Source organism: Athene cunicularia (assembly GCF_003259725.1).
Source record: "Athene cunicularia isolate RWA chromosome 12 unlocalized genomic scaffold, athCun1 chr12_part1, whole genome shotgun sequence".
NCBI classification, from domain to species: Eukaryota; Metazoa; Chordata; class Aves; order Strigiformes; family Strigidae; genus Athene; species Athene cunicularia.
In genome coordinates, this window is record NW_020799116.1 from 13,143,320 (window position 1) to 13,157,580 (window position 14,261).

General features: G+C 47.3%; 1 protein-coding gene and 1 long non-coding RNA gene across 2 annotated transcripts in view; both read right to left on the minus strand.

Annotated features, from left to right (window-relative positions):
• SSUH2 (ssu-2 homolog (C. elegans)) overlaps nucleotides 1-6,374 on the minus strand; it is a 21,507-nt gene extending 15,133 nt beyond the window's left edge. The window contains exons 1-3 of the mRNA XM_026857441.1: nucleotides 6,329-6,374; nucleotides 1,816-1,911; nucleotides 1,120-1,201 (exon numbers count right to left, since the gene is read on the minus strand). Of these exons, the coding sequence (XP_026713242.1) occupies nucleotides 1,120-1,201; nucleotides 1,816-1,911; nucleotides 6,329-6,353 (203 nt within the window). The 5' untranslated portion in view covers nucleotides 6,354-6,374. The remainder of the gene's footprint in view (nucleotides 1-1,119; nucleotides 1,202-1,815; nucleotides 1,912-6,328) is intronic.
• A 3,839-nt stretch (nucleotides 6,375-10,213) lies between these two features.
• On the minus strand, nucleotides 10,214-12,184 carry LOC113484676. Its single transcript, XR_003399259.1, has 3 exons — nucleotides 12,082-12,184; nucleotides 11,470-11,643; nucleotides 10,214-10,370 (listed from the first exon to the last, which is right to left on the minus strand). It is a non-coding gene; the product is annotated as an uncharacterized LOC113484676 (long non-coding RNA).
• Between the last annotated feature and the right edge of the window lie 2,077 nt (nucleotides 12,185-14,261).

Below are 14,261 nucleotides of genomic sequence, written 5' to 3' on the forward strand. Positions count from 1 at the left end.
CTGCCGCTGCACAGGTTGGTTGCATTTTGTCAGCCAGAAAACCCAACAACTCTTGGTTCCTCAGAGGAAGATCAGACTGCTCTGCAGCAGGGACAACGGCCTGAAGTCCCATTGTGTTGGTGTTGGTGCCACTCAGACTGCACAGGTCACCTGTGGGTCCCCCAAAGCATCTCTGTCCCAGCCGAGAGCTTCCCGGCTCTGTGGGGAGGGGCAAAGTCATGTCCTCTGAGGGTTTGCTTATGGAAAAAGATCAAATTTTGCTGGATTTCATAATCCCATTACTCCCTATATTTCTCCTGACTGTAGAAATGGGAAAAGCTGTGCCCTGCAAATGGGGGACCACAGCTCTGCTGCAGGAGAGGGCAGTGGTTATTGCTATGTCCAGATCAGCCACTGGACACCACAACAGAGGCACACTGCTGGAAGGCATTTCACATCCCCCCTTCTTTACAGCCACTCAGGGAGGGATTCCCTCTGGCCCCGAGAGTCACACTCACCACCACATTTTCATCTTTAAATATATTTGCTCCACTGACTTTGCTGAGCAATTCTCCTGGGAAGTTCAGATGATGCTCAGAAACAAATTCAAAGACATTGTTCTTCCTGCAAGAGAGAGGGAAAACAACTGCACAATCTGAGCTGAGCTAGTTCCAGGCTCTGTCTAAATGCCTGAGTAATGTTTGGGTGCTCCTTGCTTTCTGAGGATAATAGTCATGCCTGCCTAACTTTGTATGTGCAATAACCATGGATGGCTCTTGCATAAATAATCCTGAAATCAGACCTTCATGACGATCCCCTTGCCTTACAGCTTTCAGAGCCTCATAACTCCCTGCTGCAGCAGAGGACTTCAATTCCCTTTCCAAAGCCACGGCTCCTCTTACAGTGAACCATTTTGCTCTATTACCTGTAGGACAGGGGCATGGTTAGTGCCAAAGAATCTGAAGGTCTCATCTGACAGAGCTGTGCTTGTCTGGGGTAGCTCAGCCCTGGGGGCCCTGCACCCCCCAGAGTCCCACCAGCATGATGGACACACCTGGGGCAATTTCCAGTCTCTCAGGATGGATAGAGATGGTGTTTTGAAAAATGCATAAATCACTTTGCCCCCCCAAAGCTGCTTACCTGTGCCGCATGACGGGGGACCTGCTCCTCTGCTCCGCGGACTCACCCACTGGGGCCAGAGGTGGTGACAGGATCTTTGGTCCTATGGGAAAGGGCAGGTAAGGATTTCACACCCAATTTAAACCCAAGACAGATTTTGCTCATGACTGCAGGAAGATTCAGCTGTAGTGGCTAATGCCGCTCTTGGATTGAGCAGTTTGCTTCACACCAAACACCCCCCACACCCCAGACAGAAGTTGCTGCCAGTCCAGCTCATCCCAGTGGCATTCCAGCAAAGCACTGGGAGGGCTCCCAGGTGAGTCAGGCAGCTGTGCCCATGCCTGTGCCCCCAGCGCTGACCCCACTGCTATGCTCAGGGCAGGGCTGTGGTCCCAGCTCCCCACTCAGCAGAGGTCTTGATGACTTTCCAAGTAGAGAGAAGCACAGACAGTTGTCAAAGCCAATTGTTTTCCAAAACATATCTGTCTGCAAGAGAAGCAGGCCAGGAGCAGCAGCTCAGGAGGTAAAGAGCAGCCTGAGAGCTGGCCAGGCACATGCCCATTGCAGTAGCCATAGCATACAAGGCTGACAGGACTGTCCACCTTGGCTGGCACCTCCTCAGGTCAGGTAGCTTCTGTTGTTTCCTTACGACCAGAAGAGTAAAGTTACAGGAGAGCAAACTGTCCGAAAGACAAGAGGTCGGTGCCATGCACATACCTCTGTGCTGGATGATCCACTCGCCGTCATCCAGCCGCCCCGGGGGTGCAGAGGGTGTCAGGGGATGTCCCAAATTCGGGTCCGAGTCCAGGTCACCTATAGCGCACGGACATGCCAGCGAGTGAGGAAGCCTCGAGATCGGACAGTGCATGTAGAGACCAAACAGATGGCACAGGCCAACACACCGTCCAAGTATTTGCTGTCCTTTCCTACTGTCTTGCTTTCCCGAGCTCATTCCCGTGCTGAGGTGGAACAACACTGACACCCTGTGTAGGTGACAAAGCCTTGCAGATCCTCAGCTCCCTCCGTGGCCCGGCAGAGTGGGGACCTGGGCGTTACAAGCCCTGGGAGGTCAGGAGCCCTGCTACTGGGGAAACTGGCCCATCACCCCGTGGCAGCGGGGAGCGTGGTCACTGGCCAGGATGGACACCCAGGCCAGGCTGGGTTAAGCACACAGATGGAAGAAAGGCCCCAGGGGCTTTCCAAAGACCCAGAAACCTTGTCTGAAGAGCTCACAGCTGCACACACATTTACATCTCTGATGGGACACGAACATAGAGGTGAAGGTCAGCACCTCTCGCTGCCTTTCAAACATCTGTCCTGAGTTTGACCAGCAATGACTCTGCTCTTTATGCAACTGCCTTTTTCTAAAAGTTTCCAATTTATTTTAATTCACCTTGTGGGACACTGGCTTTATTTTTTCCTTAGGCACCACTCTAAAAATAACCACTGGTAGCAACTGGTGCCTAACACAGAAACAATGCTTTTTATTGAGTCTTTTATCCAGTGACCTTTCATATCGCAACAACTGATTACGAAAATTCAGTCTGTGCAAGAAAAGAGCGTGCGGAGGAGCCAGGAAATGCCAGCTTGGCAACAGCACACAGTCTGACCGGCACAGAGGGAGGCTGAGGGTGGTCATCCATCAATTTGATTTACTAGCCTTTTCTTCTGAGAGCATGCTCCTTTCTTCCAGGAAGCTAAATTAAACTCTCTGCTATTTCTTCCTATGAAAATAAGAAACTACACGCTCCGTTTGAAATGTCACATCCCTTGTGCAGGAGAAGACAAGGCTGCCCTTGAGCTGAAGGAGCACAGGTTTCCAAGTAATGGTGAGCACTACAGAGAACTTCATTGGGAAAAATAAATCAGTAAGATGCCTTCAACGTGATTATCTCAGTCATGTCTAAACCAAACAGAAACATCTTCCTCAAGTGCTGAGTGAAGTATCTCAAACAGTTTTGGATTCACTGGCCAGTTAGTTGGCAGACCATGCAAGTCTACTGGGGCTTCAGTCATGATAAAGCTCCAGCTTCCTCTTCCATGCCCCAGGGTGGGAAACCACACCCAAGAGGTGCTTTTCCTTCCCTCTGTGTTGGTGTGGCACTGCTGGTTGTTGGGTTTGATGTCTGTCTGCAGTTGTGTACTCATAAGGAAAAGGACACACACCTATGACTGTAAATGTGAAATTCCTCATTCAGAAAATGCAGCATTTACAAACCATTAAGGACTGCAAGGACTTTGCATACCTTCAACAAGGGCTCCCTGTCTGCAGTTCACCAAGGCCCTCGCAGCCTCAGGTGAGCGCTGTGCTCGGCATGCATCAGGGAAGAAGGGCAGAGGGAGGACGAGTGCCTTCCCTCAGTGTGCTCCAGAGAAATATTCCAGGAGCACGAACTCCTTATGTCAACTATTATATCACAAGAAATCCTTGATTTTCATTCCAAAATATAATGGATTTCTGTACACATTACCAAGAGAACCTAATGCCTATTCTTAATGTGTAAATGTTAAACAAAAACTCATTTAAAACAAAAGATGGAGATAAGAGTATAAGTACCAAATTCCAGTCCAATGGAAATGGTTTAAATGACCAGGTTAAAAATATCGTGAACTGGGAGTAAATAAATCAGCTGCATGGTTGTTGCTATGGTGATGTTGGAAATCACAATAGTCTATAAACATGAACACATAGCCCCATTTTAAAACAATTATAAGTCTGAGATAGGCTTTGACAAAGCCAGGAAATTCAGAGCTTAGGATGTTACTCATCCCATATTTCAGGGATCCAGCTCTAGACACACCAAAATAGCCAACAAAACTCCAAGGCAGAGAAGTGAGCTCCAGCCTCAGGCTCGAAGCTCAGTTTGTCAGACCTGTGCACAACGCACACCACCACATCCCCCAAAGCGTGCAGCAAGGTCCTGGGTACCGAGCACACTGCCTGCATGGCTCTGGCTGGCATCGAAATGTGATTCCACCTTTGGCTGAAAATCAGGTTATCAGAGGTTTGGCCTTTTCATAAGCAAATAGGGCCATGCTGGATAGTTGTCAAAATATGGCCAAAACTTTCTGGGCAATTCTGTGCACTGCCATGTTCTGCCCTTCCTGCCCAAGGACACCAACAGTTTAAGTATCTTCCACAGAAGGATCCCTGTCCTCTAATGACCCCAGGACATTGCCACCTCTCTCTGCTTCTCTGAGAGATCAAGCACAATGAGGGTGAGAGGCCACAAGCCAAGTAAAAACCTACCTGGGTGGAAACCTCTGTTCGCACTCTTGAGGTGCCCAAGATCCACAGGGTACATCTGCACTGAACATTTATGTTCCTCAGGTGTCTAAATTTAGGCATCATGAATATGCTTAAAACAGTCGGACATGATGCTCTCAGACCCTATATCTCAACTGGAAGATCCCTTGTGTCTCACCCAAGGGTGCTGTCTGCTAAGCACTCACTTGTGACTATCAGCACTAGCGTGGCCAGCAGGGACAGGGAAGGGATCTGACCCCTGTACTCGGCACTGATGAGGCTGCATCTCAATTCCTGTGTTCAGTTTTGGGCCCCTCACTACAAAAAGGACATTGAATGACTCGAGTGTGTCCAGAGAAGGGCAACGGAGCTGGTGCAGGGTCTGGAGCACAGGTCGTACGGGGAGGGGCTGAGGGAACTGGGGGGGTTTAGTCTGGAGAAGAGGAGGCTGAGGGGAGACCTCATCGCCCTCTACAGCTACCTGAAAGGAAGGTGCAGAGAACTGGGGATGAGCCTCTTCAACCAAGTAATAAGCAACAGGACAAGAGGTGATGGCCTCAAGTTGCCCCAGGGAAGGTTTAGACTGGATATCAGGAAGCATTTCTTTCCAGAAGGGGTTGTTGGGCATTGGAATGGGCTGCCCAGGGCAGGGGTGGAGTCCCCATCCCTGGAGGGGTTTAAGAGTCACGTTGACATAGCGCTGAGGGATCTGGTGTAGTTGGGAACTGTCAGCGTGAGGTTAAGGGTTGGACTGGATGATCTTCAAGGTCTGTTCCAACCTTGATGATTCTGTGATTCTGTCAAGGTTCAGCATGTGGAGCATGGCAGAGGGCAGCCAAAGGAGGGGATATTGGCACGAATGCACCTCTATACAGGAACCGGGGTGGGGTTCCTCCTGCCAGAACAGTAACTGTATTTTATCATTTGGGGAAATCCCTCTGCAGAGAAGTACAAGTACTGGGCAGGTGTAAACCAAGGCCAGTCACTGCTTTCCCTGCACACCCCTCCAGGCAGCCTGTGGGGACAGAAATACTGCAGCTGGGAACCAGCACCTGAGCACAAGCCCATGGATGTCAGCAGGAAGACCCCCATTTGCAGTGCATTTAGGATTGGAACCCATAGCCAAAAGTTTGGGAGATTCTTAATCTCTGGCAAACCCTGGCAGTTAACCTGCAGTTCTTGTCCCCATCAGTCACTTTCCTGACTGCTTCATACTCAGGCTGGTCAGGCTGGGTGTCAGCCCTCCACACAGCACCTCCTGCACCACAAACTTCTCTTTCTTTTTTCCCATCTGATTAAACAGAAACTTCCTGTAACATCATTATTTCTTCCTAAGCTAATCAAAGCTTTACTCAACCGTAAATTAAAGAACCTCAGAACTCAATTACTTTTCAGTAACATCAGTGACAGCAATATTTCACTGGGGGCCCACATAATTAGAGTTTCTTCAGGCACCATATTAACATCTAATGAAAAAGATATAGTCAAGGGCATAAGATCAAAGCTCCATCATGACAGATATTTTGATTAAGCATCATTTTGTTAAAAGATAACAAACTCCAGTTTAATCTCTAACCCATGTCAGGCAGTTTATAGTGTACTCCAAGAATCCCACCTTAAAGACAAAAGTAAGCAGTGTCCCAGAAGCAGAGACTCAGAGGATAAATTCACACCTCTAAGGATTAAGTCCCTGTGCCACTGGAATCAGTAGGCTTTGCATTGTGCCTAAAGGTGTAACAACTCCTTTAGTTCACACACGCGGCACAGCCAATGTGCCAACCCTTTCCTCTCCTTCCACAAACACTGACTGGACAAGAGCACACATTTGGTGGAAGAGATTTCAGTTCTGGAAACAGTTATTTTTAACATATTACTTGAAAAAACAGTTTATGAATATCTTAATCAAGAAGTACAACTGCATAAAAATAGAAGAGAAACCTGTCAGCATGGCATGCAATGTTTTTTTTTTTTAGTTTTACTTACTGTCTACTTTCATTTCTTGTTCCATTTCCAAAGGCTAGCAGCAGAGATGATCCTGTCCCAGCAATCTCCTTTAGAATACATTGTTTTCTGCAAATTCTGTGCTCACAGCAACGAAACCCAGCCCCCATGAGCCACTCCCCTCTGCCAAACAATGCAAATGTTGGAAATTAATGAATTGATGTCAAAGCTGGATGAAGCAGAAGTTTGCCAGGAAGGAAGTGCCAGACAGCCCATGCACACCATGCTGGCTTCCCAAAGGGAAGCCCCACAGGAGAGGAAGATGTTCAGAAATCAGAGACTGCACATGGGACCAAATTACAGGCAGAGAGGCATAAAGAGACTAGAAGATCTTTCAGACCTCTTCATGATATGGTTGAAACCCAGTTGTATGAGGCACAAGATGTATTCACTACAGGCTCAACTCAAAGCACCCTTCCTTCTGCAGAGAGGGAGCTGCCTGCATGCCTGCATGCCAGCAGGTGCCTCTGGGGCATCACAGGAATATTCCATGTATTCCAGGTTCTTGGTGTTAGCTTTTTTCTAGAATCTAGTATCAATACCAAATACCTGCTAACTTCAGTGCAGATGTTAGAGAAAACATCATCAATGCTTCATCCAGTGCCTTTTTCTTGTCAGATTGTGTGCGAGCCCTGTACATTACCAAAGCCAAGTCCCTGTGGAACACGATAGCTATGCAATGAGCTAATGACTACAAGGTCACTGAGTTATCCTCAGCTTTCCTACCTTCCTCTCGGGTATCTCATGGCTGTGCTTTCTCCACTTGGTCTTCCTAAGCCTATTGTCAGCCCTTGAGAACAGGGAGGGAGCAGCGTGATGCTATTAAGCTTATAAGCTGGTGACTATGGTCTCCGAAACCAGGTAACAAGAGGCTTTGGCCAGTTATGATTTATGATCATAAATTATGAACAGACCCTGTTTTTAAGAGCTTCCCTACTCAACAGAACTTAGGAGCCTCTCGTAGTCTTTCTTGTAGTCAAAAGGCTGCTATCCACCTGAATAATCAGAAGAGAAGATTTGCACACCAATACACTGGGCTGCCACACAAATATTTGTGAAAGCATAAGTCTTTTCCTCATTTTTTTGTCAAAAGGACCAACTTCTGACCCAACATCATGGTCTGCAAAAGCCTGAGCTTTCACTCTGAAGTATTTCTGTGCATGGGCTCTAACAGCAGGAGAAGGGTTTGCTTCTCTGCAGAGATTTGTCCACCCCTGTTGTTGCCTGAATAATTCAGTTAATGCTGCAGGAATGTGACTGTGTTGGTAGCGGCACATTGGGGTCCAGTCATCTGGAGAGGGGTGTTCTTTGAGTCCAGTATTTAGCTACAAATGTAGATGCAGCTGTTGATCCATCACAGCGGCAGCTGGAGGAGCTGCCATCCCTTTGGATCCTTTCAAATTAAATTGTGCAGCTATTGATAATAACCTTTCTCTTTTTAGTTTTCTTTAAAGCTTAAATCAATAGTTTAAGCATCCTAAAAACGTTCAAGGCTCCAACTACACCATGCTACTTGCAAGGTTTGAGCCTTGTTGTATCTACTGGGGCTTCAGAGCTTGCCAGGTGAGCCCACAGAGGCCATCAGCAAAGTCTTACAGTGAGCCCGCTCCAGCCCTGACAGCCCCTGAGCTGGCAGGGGCAGAGAAGGGGCAGGGCCTTACCGTGGTTATTAACGCCAGATTATCCTTTTCCCATCCAAGCCCAAACCTTTCTCAGTAACTGCCTAATTGGATTTCATGTTAATAAAGCCCATTAGCCACATGTGTCCAGAGGGGCTCTGCTCTTTGTCGCTGTGTCTGTGCGGTATAGCAGGCAGTGTTAATCACGTTAGCAGGGTGCTGCTGCAGCCCAGAGCTGGAGCCAGTTTCTTAAAAATACAAAGAAAAGTGATAAGGGGCAGGCAGGGAAGACCTGCCCTTCAGAGTAGCTCTGGAGAGCCACACAAATCCTCCTCCTCCACAGCACCAGGGCTGCCAGGGGAGCTCACCACCGCAGTCTTCCGAAGGGTAGCTGGGCTGTGACATGACCCTCAAGCCCTGAGCGTTGAAGCCTTTTGTAACAACAGGCGGGCAAGATTTGCTTTTCCATTCATGGTGGCATGCTGCAAATTTGGACAGAGGAGACTGGCAGCTTCGTTTGGGGATATAATTAATGTAGCTAGGACTGTCAACACCACAAATGCAAGCTGCTTTTAATTATGTTCAGACAGTTTATGCAAGATCAGCCTCCAACACAGTTATGTTCAGCAGTGTGAATGACGCCAGAGAACAGAAATTTATCACTCAGCTTAAGAGGGCTGTGGGTGGGTGAGTCAGGGTGCCGGTGTGCCAGTTCCCAGGGTACTGTACTGGGTACTCACCCCATTGTGCCCCGGCAGAGCTTCTCTGCATGGCTCTCACAGGGGGCACAAGATGAACACCGGGACAGGAAGGAAAATTAATTCCCTTTAGCAAGGCAGCGTGCAGAGCTTCTCTGGTACAGACGTTCCCTGAGCCATCCAGCACCACTGAGCTCCACTGTCTCCCAAGAGCTTGACATCCCGGCAGGAACGTACACACAGCCCCAGCATATAGCGCATACCATTACACACTGTCTGCCTGACAGCTACAGCCATACACGATGCCATCCTGATGTTGTCAAACACCAGGACATTTGACAAGCATCTTTACGATTCCGTGCTGACTGCCTAGCTATAAAGCATTATTTAGGAATGTGCTAGGTGCTTACTGTGGTGTTCATGCTTTGCTGGAGAGACACTTTGGGAAGCGCTTTTCTGTTTTTGATTATAGTGTCAGAGACTCTGAAATCTGTCAACAGTAGAATTATTCTGTGTAGTTTTTAAAAGAGCTCAAAAACATAACTGTTTAGGAGTGTTCACACCCTTAAATGCATGTGAATAGCATGACACAAAGGAAAACAAAGCTGTACCAAAGGGTCTGTTGGATCATGATAACATTGTTACAGAATTGTCCCTTTTCACTGGAAAAAAAACAAGCTAAAAAAAAACCCCAAAAAACAAAAAACCAAACCAAACAAAAAACAAAAAACAGAGCAAAGGAAAATCTTGATTCTGTGGAGTAGGATAATGCTTGACAACATTAAACAAGGGGATGTGGGGATTATCATAGGCAATTAGAAGTGTGATGTGGCTGTAGTTATCTATGAGCAAGCTGTTGTCTTGCCCAGCACTCACAACCGAGGCAGAGTGTATGTGCCAGTGCCATTTCTGAAAAGCAGGCAAGCATCTCTTACAGAAAGTCACAGTAAATTTTAGATGAGTTGTTAAAGCTTGGAGAGAGTCAGTGGCCTAGGAAGCAAGCGGTAGTTCTGGACTAAGGCTACAAGCAAACCAACAGACACGTGTTAGCACTGCCGCCAGCACACAGGACTTTGGTCAAGAAAATTCAGCAGCAGAAATAGCTAGTGTCCTGCTTGGTCTTTCAGAAATCTGTCCCTAACTACTAATGAAATCTCAAACCTTCCCTGAAAAAAGAGTGGAGTTGTGCTTTTGCCTAATGGAAAATGTGAGTGATGTGGGAAGAAAAGGGATGGCACCAGAGCTGGGACAGGGATGCTGACAATATCTTCTCCACTTGAGAAGGGGGATGTGGAGCTGTGAGAGCTGCTGTTCTGTGCTCAGGACACCAAACGTACAGACCCTCAGTGGGGACAAGCACACGGAGCCTCCTCAGCCCTTGTGTGCCAGAAATGCCATTTATTTAGTTTCCAAAAGGGCTGCCCTTGACCTGAGCAGCCCAGGGCTGGGCTGAGTGGACTATGGCCACCCATCACCCCGCAGCACTGCAGCGTGGCTTGGGTTTGTGTCTCAGAGGATAACAGCAGAACTGATGCTTCCTGAGCCACAAACTGAATTAAGCCCATTTTAAGCAGAAAGCCCAATAAAAAACTCATGGGTGGGTGGAAAGGGGTATTCACCCCCAAGGGAAGCCCAGAGAGGTTCTTCTCAAGCAGTCTCAGCACCTGGCAACAGCAGGAGGTCTGTCTGGCAGTTTGTACCCAGGTCCTACAAAGAGAAAAAACACAACACTATGGTTTCAGAAATCCTTCTTTTTCATCGGAACAGATCTGGGCATTTTACTGCATCAGCCCCAAAGGGATGAAAGACCCTGCTCTTGCTGTGCAAGATGTACATCATCTTGTGCTGTCCTCAGGATGCTCAGCTCCCCCAACCCTGCTTCATCCCCCACTTGCTTTTGGGGTGGTTTCTCACAAGATGAAGCAGGCAGGTCCCCGTAAACATCTGCAAGTGAATGTACTTGGAAATTATAGGGCACAAACTTCTGCTTCCTCATATCCCACAAAAATATAGAATGAAGCCAATAGTCCCATCAGTTCAGCATATGTTTCCCTCATGGGATTTTCGGAAATATCTAGTGAACTAAATATGATATTTCAATGCAAAACCATAAGGGAGAAATAGAAGACTTTACACTTTTATCCATCCTCTAGTGTTAACTCCAAGCAGCTTTGCACTAAACAATTTCTTTCTTCTCCACAGAATTAACACAAGGAGAGAAGAAAGACCTAAAGAAATGCTCCACAATTTGCTGTTGCACTAATAAAAACAGAGCCTTTATGCTGTACTGGTAGGTGACAGTTACTGTATGTGCTACAAGAAAATTGGGAAAAGAATATCTGGTTAATCTAAAGGGAATTAATAATTATTGATCTACTACACTGCTCAACAATAAAGTTGAAGGTCTGCATAGAAATTAGTTTCTTGTAATTCCTTCACTTCTATTAAACAACTAATAGAAACAACTATTAAATAACTGATAGAAAAATCAGTTTACGTTTCATCAGAAGCAAATATTTCCAACCAAAAACTAGTTCATAGTCACACTCCCTCCCAATTTTGCTCAAGCTCAAGGCAAACACTGCATTTTCTAAAGAGTTTTATCCCTTCATAAAGCATTTCCCTTTGTGTTTTAAATCTAGGTGCTTTTTTAATTGGAAAAAAGGAAATATTTAGAATGAAAAATCTGACCCCTGCTCTCATCTTTTAGTTTGAAATTGCTCTTCAGAGGTGACTCAAGTTCCCTTCCTCCAGCCCTTCCTTCCCTCACCACTCTGGGAATTCATCATTCAGCAGAAAGATTTACCTGGCTTCAGCTCTCGGCAGGACCAGTCCACCCTCACAGGATGGCACAGCAACATTTCCCCGGGTAATCCTCTGCATAGACTTGCTTTTCATTACCGAAAACAAAGTAGAAATATACCTTCCCTTTCCATTCATATTCAATCTTAGTGAGGGGAATTAACTCAATACCATGTTTCTGCAAGAAGGAAAAAAAAAAAAAGAGTATTTTTTAAACTACCTCTGACTGTAATCCAAGGGACATTGGTATATGAGATGCATTTTAAGGTCTATTTTATTTAATGGTGATACTGGATGGATTGGGATCTCCCAGGGGTTTGGGGAAGGATGGGAAAAGCACCTGCAAGAGGGTGAGCAAAACCAAATGTCAGCTGATTTTCCAAGGCCAGAGGTATTGGTGCAGGCTCACATTTTGAGCTGGGAAGGTTTTAACCCCAGGCAAAATCCTTCTGGATTAGAGGGAACTGGCCCATGACCAATGCTCACCTGCTGTGTTGTGTGATAGTTGGACACATCTGTTTTACACACAGATTTGGGGAGAAGATCCCCCCACCCAGTATTTGATCCCCCTTGCAGCCCCCTCCACCGGGGGCTCAGTCCCCAGGTGCATCCTTACCTGTCTCAGTATCCGTGTCTCTTCCGACACCTGCATTTGATGCAGGGCAAGGCAGGACTCAGCACCCCGTGCGATGGGCTGGGGGAAGCTCACAGGAGACACCTGACAGGTGAGAGACAGAGAGGATGCACTTCAGCACCCAAGAGAGACTTTCTGAACAAATTAAGGCAAAAATCCTCACAGAGATGCAACACACATGCCTTAACTTCTGTTCATCATAAAAGACAAACATTGACCATCTATGTGCTCCTTGGCATATACTTTAAGTACAGGCCTTGCCCCAGAGACAATCATTTCACTCATTTAAATGCAGCTCATCTGCAGGACTGTGCAAGCAGCATCTCAGAGCACTAGCATCCCTTGGCCCCAGGGGACAAAGCCAGAGAGCTGCACCCAAGGAGGGTCCCAACCCTTCCCTGATTCCACCATCACCAATGGCTCATCAACCGTCTCCTCTGGCCCAACCTGCAGAACCACATCTTTCTGAATCTCTACATGTGGAGATCCATAATTCCGGTTTGCAGGTCAGGTTTGTCCCTCTTAATGACCATCCTGTGTACTTGTAGGTATTTCTAACATCTAGGCAGGCTCCAAGCACCCACAAGGATCCAGAGAAATTTATGAAAGACTCCATGTTATACAGCCACTGCAAAACTGCTGTCACGTTTTCCTACTAACAAATAGTGAAACTCTCCTGTATAAATTATGCCTTTTATACCTACTCAATTTCTGCATCTGAAAATTACTTTATGGTTAGATGAAAGTTCACGACTATGTCGGTGTGTTCTGTAGCTTCCAGACAAGTAACAGAACTGCGAAGTTAATGGGCAGATTACCAAGTCATGTTCCTCGGTGAAGAGCTCCTTCCCTGTCACCTCCTGGAAGCAGGACAGAGGAATCCCCTGGTTCTTGTCAACGACGTATTCAGCAACATTATTCTTCCTGGGAGAAAGAGCAGGGTGAGCTCTGAGCTGCCCTCCCTGCTTGGGGGCTGCAGCGGGGCATGCCAAGGATGGATCCCTCATGCTCCCTCCACCCCTTTAGCCAGAATTCAGCTGCACATGGAAATTGCTCTTTGGTGTTTAAGCTCTCCCCCTCTGTGAAACCTGGTGTCAGGCACAAGACACATCTCCCCAGGCAGAGGGGAGGTGGGAACTGCTGGCTGCTGCCCAGCTAGGCATCCCCAGCTCCCACAGGGACAGGGCAGCCCCCCCTCTCCTCACTCACGCCCTGTGTGGGAACCCACACAGCCTGCACTGAGGGACGAAAAGCAGCTGCAAGGCTCAAGCGGTGGAGAATGGCCAAGCAGCACCCCAACACACACCAGCACATGAGGACATGCCTTCTGAGAATAGTGCTGGTCACCTTGTTTAGTATCCTGGGTTATTTTTACTAAACACAACCACTCAGGGCCTGAGTATTAATTTTTCTTTCTGTCTAATTCTACCAACTTTGCACCTTCCCTGTCTCTGAATTTTTCGTACACTGGTGTGTATTCTTCATTTAGCTGGGTTTGCAGATAGCATCTATTTGTTCACCTCCACTGTCAGAGAGAAAACAAGCTCCTAGTAACCAAGCTGCCACTTGGATGGTATTCCAGTTTTTCTCACCTTATCCGTCCTGAACCATTACAATGTAGGCAATGACTATAAATGTCATCACCGTTAGCGCATCTACCACTTCCTCCACAGAAAATACAGGCACGCTATATGCAGAAAGAAAAGAATAAAAACTATTAATAAAAGAATAATTCTCTGATTTATAATTGCTGAACCACTATTTCAGTGAAGCCCAGAGGGCAGTCCCACACAGATGAGCAGAACTGAGCAGGGGCTGTTACTCATCCCCATGCAGGGAGCACACATACATGTACCTGTTTCAGGACTTACATTCCATGGTTTGGGAACTTCCCATGTCAGCCCTCTACCCCTGCAGCAATTTCATGCCTCAGTTTCCCCTTCACAATAAGCCTCCTATATCCGGCCAAGCACTTAGTTGCTGAGAGCAGGGAGCAGCGTGCAGCTTGCCCTTGGCAGCACAGCTCCCTGTGCCACTGACGCTGTTCTGCAGGACATCTGTAACTCCATTAGAGGAAAGAGGCCGTTTATGACCTGGTACCCAGCTCCCTCGTGCTGGGTGCTCCCTGCCATCCCCATTCGCCAGTGCCATGGTCACCAGCA